This window comes from Canis aureus, chromosome 11 (assembly GCF_053574225.1).
Source record: "Canis aureus isolate CA01 chromosome 11, VMU_Caureus_v.1.0, whole genome shotgun sequence".
In the NCBI taxonomy this organism is placed as follows: domain Eukaryota; kingdom Metazoa; phylum Chordata; class Mammalia; order Carnivora; family Canidae; genus Canis; species Canis aureus.
Window position 1 is genome coordinate 31,347,705 of NC_135621.1, and position 10,631 is coordinate 31,358,335.

General features: G+C 58.8%; 1 protein-coding gene across 1 annotated transcript; it reads left to right on the forward strand.

Annotated features, from left to right (window-relative positions):
* The first annotated feature begins 343 nt into the window (after positions 1–343).
* MB (myoglobin) lies at positions 344–10,016 on the forward strand. Its single transcript, XM_077914703.1, has 3 exons — positions 344–564; positions 5,444–5,666; positions 9,325–10,016. Exons 1-3 carry the CDS (start codon positions 470–472, stop codon positions 9,469–9,471), a joined length of 465 nt encoding a protein of 154 aa, XP_077770829.1. The 5' UTR covers positions 344–469; the 3' UTR covers positions 9,472–10,016.
* Positions 10,017–10,631: the final 615 nt, after the last annotated feature.

The window sequence follows — 10,631 nt, forward strand, 5'->3', positions numbered from 1 at the left end:
GGACCAGCCAGCGTGCTGCTGCCTGAGCTTGAAAACATGACAGCTCCTCCTGGGATGGCTGACAACGGGGGGAGTTGAGTTTCAGGCTGCTGGCTTTGGCTTTGATGGTGCCCTTTCTGCTGGCCTCGGAGACTCCAGACAGTGGCCCAGCCTCCTCCCTGCTCTTGCCACATACACAAACACCCCCACGCCCCTGTGGCCTGAGTTGTCCTACCACCCCACAATGGCACCTGCCCCAAAATAGCTTCCATGTGAGAGCTACAGAAAGGAAAAGATTAGACCCCACATGAAAAGAAGGGAGGAGGAGAGAAAGAGAGAGAGAGAGTGAGCGAGCCGTCAAGTGATCTGTGTCAAGCTTCAGGGAAAGTATAAAATCCCTTTGGGGCCAGGCGATCTCAAACCCCAGCTGTCAAAGCCAGGACGCCGAGTCAGCCCGGACTTGCTCTTTTTGTCTTCTTCAGCCTGTACCATGGGGCTCAGCGACGGGGAATGGCAGTTGGTGCTGAACATCTGGGGGAAGGTGGAGACTGACCTGGCGGGCCATGGGCAGGAGGTCCTCATCAGGTAAAAGGAAGAGATCCCATTGCCTCTGTCACCCACCCCTCAAAGATCAAAGGTGTGAGCCTGTAAGGTGGAACATTTGTGTGGGGTTGACCAGTTGGCTGCATCAGTTGAATTTATTAAAGCCCCCACTTGGTTCCCCTTTGCTTTGTAAGAGTCAGGGACTTGAGTCCGGGAAGGGAGAAAGGAAAAGGGATCCAGCTCATGCCTGTGTCAGCAGCAAGAGAAGACTGGTGCTCAAACCCTGGGTGCCTTGTGCCCACCAAGAGGAATCCTAGAATTGTAGACAGAATGAGCAAGGGCCCCGAGGCGTCTCGTCCAGCTGTGTCACTTAATGGATGAGGACATAAAGGACCTGAGCGGGGCAGGACCTCCCCTGAGTCACAAGTCCTGTAAGGTCTGTAAGCTGTCAAGGCTAAGACATGGTCTTCTAGATGAGACCTGCAGCTCAAGAACTGGCTCTGCCACTGAGCAGTTGTGTGACCTTTGGGATGGTGCACAACCTCTGAGTCTAACAGCCTCTCCTCTACAATGGCGGCGGGGTAGGGGGGGATGCTAATATCTACATTTTCGAGTGGAAGTGAGAATGGAATAAGATAATGCACGTGAAGGGCTTGGCACTGTTCCTGGAATATAACAGGTTCTAGAAGGTGGTAATAATTGTTATGGGTGGAGCCAGACTACGGATCTTCACAGTACGATAATTAGAAAACAGAAGACAGAGGCCCATTTCGTGACCCCAAATGTTGAGGAAGGTTGAATTCGAGAGCTCTGAGTGGTGTGGCCTCCAAGCACGGCTTGACTGCTATAGCAAGGGGTTCCAGAATACGCAAAAGAAAACAAAATCCCAAGCTTTGTCCATAAAGGATGGACTGTGGGACTTTCTTTTCCCACTGCCCGCCACCCCAGATGGTGTGAGACCCCTCTCTGGTCCCTTCTCTCGTGCTCTGGGCAACACGAGTCAACCATGTAACTGGACGTAAATCAACATTTCTGCAGCTGGGAGCAAGGGGACCTTCTCCTTTGTCAGCCAGATTTTCCTCTCCCACTCAGGTGTCTTTCCAGTCTCCCTCGCGCTTCCGTTCCCACTCCCCCATCCAGGGAGAATGGCCAGGCCCATAAGCTCTGTGACCCGAAGTCCGAGCCCTGGGTGGCCACGCTAGAAACGTTGGGGAAGGGTGGTGGCATAATTGGGGTGTCCCCTTATGCCTTTCTCCACCTGTCCTCTGATAGCAGGCTGCAGGGGCTGCAACAGGTCCTGTTTGGGGAGACAAAAGTACCCCCCAAATTGACATCTGCTCTGCAGCCACATTTACTGTGTGACCTTGGACAAGTCACTCCTCCTCTCCTGGTCCTGTTTGCCTCTTGGTTGTCTGCCAGGGTCTCTGAGGTCCCTCTCTGCTCTCAGGTCCTGGCATTCCCTGAGCCCATGCTCCTCCCTTGCTTTTGGAGAAGAGGCAGGGTTGTTGGGGTTGGGGACCAGTTTGCCAAGTGCAAGTCTCTCCAAGGTGATCTGGGGGCCACCAGCCCCCCAGGGCAGTGACTTGAAGGAGACTTGGAGTATTATGTCATCAGGGGAAACATTCCCTCCTGGCCCAGGGTGGATCAAGAAGACCTGCCAGGGGCCAGGGGCCAGGGATGAGACGTGATGCCTGAGACTCTAGGGCCCTGGAAGGTCTCAGAAAGCTCAGTGCCCTGCTGTGTCCTAGGCTGTGGGATGTGCAGAGACCGGAGATCATGCCAACCGGTCCCGCCCGCTGGGTGTGGGGTCGGGCAGGAGGGCCCCCCTCTGTGTGGAGGGCGGGGAGGGGATGCTAATTCCCGGGGCTGCACGTGCCTCTGTGAGAGCTAGCCTCTTGGTTCTGTTCCAGCCCTGAGCCTGGGCTTCCTCAGCGACCTTGGCAAGGTCATTGTCCTCCACGTCTGACTGTAAAAGACAACAAATCTGCTCCACTGAGCCTGCTAATAAAACACCGAGGGCTTCGCTGCAAGTACATGATCACAAAGGGCTGGAACGAAAAGGCCCGAGGGTCGCTTGGAGAGCCTGGCTGCAGGAGCCGGGCAGGGGCCCCGGACCGAGGGGGCTTCTGGGTGTGCTCCTGCCTTTCCTTCTCTTATATTTTTGCATTTAGGCCAAGAATTTTGAGGCCACGAAATGTTTGAAAATCACTGCTGGTAGCCAGTACTTCTCTTGTTACAGAGAGGAAACAGGGCCTGAGGGTCACTGCCAGCCAGGGGCGGCTGCAGCAGGACCCCAAATCCCTGATCCTGATGGCGATGATGGTGATGGTGATGATATTGGTGACGGTGGGGGCCGTGGCAGTGATCACGGTGGTGGCGACAAGAAGGAGGGGTGAGGACAGCGAGTATGGACACGTGCACCCCACCTGGCCCTGTGTTGGGTGCTTCATGCATCTTCACTCACTTAAAGCCTCACAAGTGCCTTATGGGGTAGATGTTATGATCACCACCCTGAACAGAGAGGTTGAGTGACTTGCCCACGGTCGCACAGCTGGAATTCAAATCCAGGCAGCTCGGACCCTGGCCTATCACACGCCCGCTTGGGAGCCCCGCACTCCACTGGTCCCCTACCCCCGCTCCTGCCACACCAGAGGGGGCCCCCTCCTCAGTCCGGTTCTTGGGTCTGGAGCAGAGAAGTAGTCCTCGGAGCAGGTCCCAGTCCTCAGTCTGCCGTGTGGGTGTCCGATGGGGCCTCCATTCAGAGGATGGCTGGGAGGGGGCCTCCTGGGCCTGTGACAAGCGAGGTGGGTGGATGTGGGACTGGAGGTGACAACACGGGGCTTCTGAACCAGTAGAGAAAATCTGTCCACCCTTCTCTGTGGGGTGAGGGGTTTCCTCTGTCCATTTGCAGGTAAACCCAGGTGTGGCCTTGTGTGGCTGCCCGGGGCTCCCGGCGGCAGGACCATGGGCCAGGGGAGGGAGGCTCCAGAATGGTCTGGGGGTGCTGACTAGCCCGATTTTCCCGCACTGTTCAAAGTAAATCTGGGCTCCTTTTGCTGGCTCACTGGTGGGGAAGGTGAGGCAGGGGTCAAGCCTGAGGATTTGGAGGCTGAGATATCAGCTAGACCGACCCTTTTGGTTTATAGACGGGTGAGCCCTGAGCCAGAGAAGTTGAGTGACTTCTTCAGCGTCACACAGCACATTAGAGGCAGCAGGGACTGGGCCTCAGCTTCCACAAATCTCAGCCCCGTGTTCTTTCTCCATCACCTCTGGGAGCCCCCCAGGATATCTGTGATCCCCTGGCTGCCTTGGGTGCCAGGTCCTGGGGCCTTTCCTGCCCCCGACAGGCTCTCTCCAGTGTCCTGACATCTGGCCTTCACCTGCGGGTACTGGGTCTCGTGTCTGTCAGGCAGGGGGTTGAGGATCATTGTCACCAGATAATAAGTGGAGCTCAGGGACCCTTGGGTGAAAACTGCCGGAGAGGAGCTGTCAGTGCACAAGGCTTGGCGGGGCTGGGGCTGGTGATGTGGTGACGCGGGGCAGGGCGAGGACAGCCCTGGGCGATCTGGGGAAGCAGGAGGGATTGGCTCCTGGGGGAAGGATGTGCTCCCTGCTGGTGCTACCCTGTGCACGCCTGTGTGTGTCTGGGCGTGTGCCCGTGAATACGGGTGTGTGCCGTCGGATGTGGTCACAAACAGGAGCGTGTCAGCGGCAGGGCTGCAGGCCTCGGCGGGAAGTTATACAGGACAAACTTTCCCAGGGCCTGAAGCCGGGGGCGGGAAAGCCGAGCAGGTAGTGTCACCCCTGCCAACACTTCAGGCTGTGACACACCACCTTGGGTGTGAGCTGTAGAACCATCCAGCCCCTGCAGCAGGCCTTGCCACCACCGGCCAGCCGGGTGACCCTGGGCATGTCACCTACCTCTGTAGGCCTCTCGCCAACAGGTGAAATGGGGAGAACCACCCCTGCCCAGGCGGCAGGTAGGACTCCCTTCAGCCAACACCCACCTTTCCACAGCAGGAAACGCAGGTCCAAGGTTCAGGTGGATGCTCAGGTTCACGGGCAGAGTCCGTCTGCGGCCAACTCACTGGCTCCGGGGCAGGTGGCTCCCTCCCCTGCCCCACCCCAGGGGCCTCACCATCTTACTGTGGGAGCCCAGAAGGGACGCAGTGGGGAGGGGGTCCAACCGCAAAACAAGCAAGTGCTTTCTGAGCCTGAGAGCTAATCTGGAGTGGTAGTGAGCCTCCTGTAGCTGGAAGTATTCAGGCAACCAAAGGATGATCCCAAGGCAGGAAGCCGCAGGGATGGCCCCCCGCTGGGTCTACTTTTTGGGTCACTCAGGCCTTGGCCCTGCCTCACACCCGCCCTGTAATGTCGAGTTATGATTTATCCCCTCTGAGCCTCTGTGTGCTCATCTGTAAAATGGGAGATGCAGGTGCACAGCCTGCAGGTGCAGGGCCCAGTGCACAGGGGGTACCATCAGATCCAGGGTCCTCCAGCCCCGGTGCCCCTCCCAGCCCCCCACCTCTAACCGTGATGCCAGTTGGTCACTTGCCCTCCAAACAACTTGGAGGAGATTGGGGTGAAGCCAGGGAGCCAGGCCACCACGTCCTCCCTCCTCGCCTGGCGCAGTAGCAGACGATGAGGATGGGGAAGATGGTAACGGGGAGCCCCTCCGCCGCATGCGCTCGGCCTTCTCGCGCTCACGTAATCACCACTACGGGTGGGGCACCAGTCATCTGTGTGCTCAGATGAGAAAGCTGAAGCACAGAGGTGGGGGACGCACCCAAGACCACCCAGCTGGGAAGTAGGGGGGCCCTGGCTGGAACTGGTGCCTGGCCACCTCCAGACCCTACTGCGCGTCCCAGTGGGGTGTCCCAGACACTGCAGTGTCTGACTGCAGATCTCCCTGTGCCCACAGGCTCTTTAAGAACCACCCCGAGACCCTGGATAAGTTCGACAAGTTCAAGCACCTGAAGACAGAGGATGAGATGAAGGGCTCCGAGGACCTGAAGAAGCATGGCAACACCGTGCTCACCGCCCTGGGGGGCATCCTTAAGAAGAAGGGGCATCACGAGGCCGAGCTGAAGCCCCTGGCCCAGTCACATGCCACCAAGCACAAGATCCCTGTCAAGTACCTGGAGGTGGGAGGCAGGGCAGGGGCGGGCAGGGCGGGCAAGAGGAAGGAGGAGCCTTGAAAGGGGTGTGATTTGGGCCTGCGTTCCAGCTGGGCCGCTGATGCATGGGTGACCGCTGTGCTTCCTCTTTGTACCCCCTGTTCCCTTATCTGTAAAGGGGAGCTGTCGCCTGCTTTGTCTTCCTCCGGGGGTCACAGAGACTAAACCCATTTCTCCCCCAAATCAGGATGTTATTCAGAGGAAGCAGGGGTGCACCCCTTCCCTGCCCCCTGCGGGAAGGTACCATTCTTGTACCCATTGGGCAGATGAGTAAACTGAGGCACAGGGAGGGGTGATAGCTTGTCTGTGGCACACTCCCAGGATTCAAACCAGGGGCCGACCCTCTGCTTCTAGCCCCTGTGCCACGGGAAGTGGCAGGACAATTGCTGGGGCTCCATCCTGGGGTAGGGGTGGCTGGTGGACGGGGGGAGTTGGTGGGCAGGGGAGAGTCTGAGCTGCAGGTCTTGCCTCTACAGCCAGTAGGGGGAGGGGTGTGACAAGAGGAAGCACTGGGGTCAGGGAGTGGTGGAGAGGGCCTCAGGGGGATAGGAGCAATCCCTGGAGGTGGGAGCAGTAGCCAGGCTGGTGCAGGGAGGAGGATCAAGATCGTGGTCATCGCTACCATGAGGAGGGGCCGGGGAAGCCTTCACCTGGATGGCTGCGTGGAATTCCCACAGCCTCCCCCAGATGAGGCACTGCATCCAGGGCGCCTTCTTCTCTGCCACAAAGGAAGTTCAGAAGTAGGGAGTCCAGAGCTGGCTTGGGGGCCCCACAGCCACCCGGGGGCAGGCTCTTTCCCTGCTGCCGATGTCGGCGTGAATCCCCAAAGTTGACTCCTGGTCCAACGTGGCTGCGAGAGCTCCAGCCATCCGCGCTATACTCCAAACAGGAAGCAGGAAGAAGAGAGGAAAGCTCTCTTTTAGGGAGTCACAGAAATTCCATCCAACAGTTTTGTTTACGTCTCACTGGCCAGAAGTCAGTTGTAAGACCACATCGGTCTGCACGGGAACCGGGGATGGTAGGCCTCTCGCCGCTGCAGGTACAGCTGGTGTTCTGTTACCCAGGCAGAGGGAGAAGACGGACATGGGGCAGGAATTAGCAGACCCCGCGCCAGGCAGGTGTCCTTCTCATACCCACTGCACAGATTTGGAAACTGGAGGCTCGGAGAGGTTAAGGAGCAGGCCCGAGGTCACACAGCTAAGTAGCCGGTGGCTACGGTCTGAGCTGTGGTCTGAGCTGCGGGCCCTGGGAACTCCGGCTCTTCACCCCTGTGGCACCACGTCTCTCAACCGCCTCCACCCATGTCTTCAGGCCCTCAGCCTCCCCCCATGCACCCCACAAATCACAGCTGCCTCACAGATCACACCCAGTCGGCCCTGCCCGCCCATCCGTTCAGCCTCACACACGTGAGGAGCGGGTCCTGCCTTGGAGATGCCGCGCACGCTGCGGCCCCTGCCCTCCCTGTCTCCTCTTGGCAGCAGAGCCCTGTCCATCCCCCGGGGCCACCTCCCCTCCATGTGGCCATCAGCTGCTCCATCCACCAGCACCCCCCCCCCCCGCCCCGCCTCACCCCTGCCACGGCACCTGCCCGGCTGTACTGTAATTTCTGCATCTCCCCAGCTGTCTCTGGGCTGGGGCATGAGCTCCTCGGGGGCAGACCCCCTCTCTCCCATTTCTGAACCCCAGTGGCATGTGGTGGCCTCACTGTACAGCCTGAATGAGCCTCTAGGGGGACCGGGAAGCAGGTTCAGAGAGAGAAAACGATGACTCAAGGTCACCTCGCCGGCCCAGGGACAAGAACCCAGGTCTACTTCAAACAAGTTTAATTCACTGCAAACCCTGCAAAATCTGAAGCGGAGCCCCGGGGTCCCCCCACCCCGCTGTGAGACCTCCTCCCGTGCTCTGCAAAGGGACTGCTGCTCCCCAGCTGGGACGGAGGGGACCACAGAGGGCGCTGGGTGCCAAGGGCAACTTTTCTCAATTGTCCGGCTGGCCTGGCCCACACTCTCCTAGATGTTAGTGGCTCTGCCCCAGGGCCACTAGGGTCTGAGTGGGGAGACCCGATGGGGTCGCCTGAGCCGCTGTTTTAGGGTGAAGTCACACATAGGGGTCACAACAGAGCAGGGCCTGGAACCTGGGTATCCCACGGTCTCCAGGGCAGGGTTTACGTCACGGTAGCCCGAACCCCCTCTCTGTTGTGTGACATTTATGACCTGAAGGGTGAGCTTACGCACGTGTCCAGATCGGTGCCCAAAGGCAGGTGTTTGTGGAGCTGTCCCTGTCTCTTCCTTTTTCTTTCTTTCTTTCTTCTTTCTTTCTTTCTTTCTTTCTTTCTTTCTTTCTTTCTTTCTTTCTTTCTTTCTTTCTTTCTTTCTTTCTTTCTTTCTTTCTTTCTTATTTTTTGAGAGCGAAAGAGAGAGCATGAGGGCCGGGAGGAGGGGCAGGGGCAGAGGGAGAGGATCTTAAGCAGGCTCCATGCCCAGTGTGAAGCCTGATGCGGGGCTCGATCTCACAACCAACCTGAGATCATGACCTGGGCCGAAACCAAGAATCTGACGCTTAACCCACTGCGCCCCCCGGGCGCCCCGCCGTCCCTATTTCTGGGCAGAACCGTGTTTACTGGGTGTTGCCATTTGTGCCTCTTGAGGTCTCTGTCAACATGTGCCCCCCGCCACCTGCCTGTGGTCACTTGTGCTCGGGGTGAGAAAATGGGAAAAGCCAACCGAGGTGCGGTCCCTGCGTCCGTCCCTGGCTCTGGCGGCCGTTTGTCTACAACCCCCTGGGTGCAAATTCCAGCCCTGCCGTCCACTTGCTATGTGATCTGGCTACATTCCCGTCTGGGCCTCTGTAACCTGATACCGCTTGGTCCACCGGCCAGGGCTGTGGTTGGCATCAAGTCTTGACTAAATGTCAAAAAGGCCCAGTGGCATTTTATGGCGCTGAGATCTTTCAGTGGCTAAAGCAGCGGTGCTGTAGATGTTCCTGGGAATGACGCTGTAGGTGTCTGAGCGCACGTGGGACGTGAGGTTGATACGGGACAGGATGGGTCCTGAGGGCGAGCAGTGGCCCTTCCTCGACCTCCCTCCTTCCCCCTCCACCAATAATTCTGAGCACCGGCTCTGTGTTTGGTATAGAAAATAGGATGCTCTGCCCCCCACCCCCACCAGCGCCCACACAGGCTACTTGGAGCAATAACCACACTAAGCCACTGAATGCAAAAATTAAACATACGTGGATGGAAACAGTTTTTTCCTAGATTTTCTGGCTGCAAAATCCTGGGTAAAACCATGGAATAGGAGCATTTCCCTTCCCTCTGGCTGCCAGCGCGGAGGCAGTGCCCCGGGCCCCCGCATCCCCAGCACTAGCTGAGGAGGGTGGCAGGTGAGCCGGCCCACCTGGCTACGTGACCTGGAGCCCGTACCGAGGTGGGCCTGGCTCCCCGGGGCACCTGTCTTACAGGGTGGTAGGGGGCGGAGGAACGAATCCACGGACAGCCCTCGGACGCACGCCTGGTGTGTAGTAAGCGTAAGCGCTTCATAAATGGGCGTGGAATAAAGAGAAGGGGGCGCTCAGCCTGATTCCCGTCTGGCTCCTGTGACCCACACCCCTCTCCTCCCCGCTGCAGTTCATCTCAGATGCCATCATCCAGGTCCTGCAGAGCAAGCATTCCGGGGACTTCCACGCCGACACCGAGGCGGCCATGAAAAAGGCCCTGGAGCTGTTCCGGAATGACATCGCCGCCAAGTACAAGGAGCTGGGGTTCCAGGGCTAAGCCCCTGGACGCTGTCGCCCCCACCCACGTGGGCCCCGGGGCCCCAGGGGCGGGCGGGTCTGATCTCCTGTAGCCGTGTAGACTTTGCTTCTGAGTGTCCGCTTTGTTGATGAGAAGTGGGCGGGAGAGGCTGTGCAGGGTGGCTTCGCGGGCCTGGGGCCTGGGCCCTGGGCCCCTTGTGGAGGGTCACCGCCCCGGGGGCCGGGAGGAGTGTGGCCCTTTGCTCACTGTGGCCCACAGAGTTCTGGTCACACTTCTCCTCTCTCCTAAACTCCAGCCCAATCCCTCCAACCTCCTCAAACTCAACCACACCTTCACCCTCCCCTCTGATCCCAAATCCAAGCCATAAACCAAGGCCCGGCCATAAGAACGCTCTGATCCATCACTGCCCCCCAGTGTCCATCTGTAATGAAAAAGAGGTCTGGACAGAGTGGGCCAGCCACCCCCCAGCCCGAGGGAGGCGACGTGGATCTGGAACATAAGTGTGCCTTTTCTCAGCGAATGGAGTGACTCACCTGGTTTTAATAAAAGACCCTGCAACATCATAGTCTCTGTCTGGTGAGCTTCCTCTCCTGGAGCAAGTGAAGAGGGCCCCAGGGAAGAAACGGCTGGGATTGTGTGCGCAGACAGCCCTGGGGGGTGGAGGCAGAGGGAGAGGAGGAGAGGAGGGAAACAGACGGAACCTGCCCTCCTCAGATCACCCTCAGTGGCAGGGACCCCATGCGGGGCATGGGGAATTGCAGGGGCTGGGTGGTGAGGGGAGCCCTGTGGGTGGCGGAGGTGGGCTGGTCACCAGACCTTTGCACCCAGAGGCAAGCAGTTGCACCCAGAGGAGAGGCCTGGGGGGCGAGGTGGGGGGCGGTCACCGTGGTTACAGCAACTTCAATAACATGCCAAGGACACTGCTAGTGAGTGACAAAGCCGGGTTCAGAGCTGGGGAGGCAGCGGGGACTCCAGCTGGGGAGGCAAAGAGGTGGCCAGCCAGGGGCGGGCACTGACCTTCTGGCCACAGAGGAGGGACAGACGCAGGGGAAAGAACTCACAGACACGGGCCAGGAGACACGATCCACATCTACAGATGCCGAACACGGACAGGATGTGTGGTCTTACCACAAGGACCCAGAATAAAATGTTATGTGACCGTGGCCACCAGGCAGGTG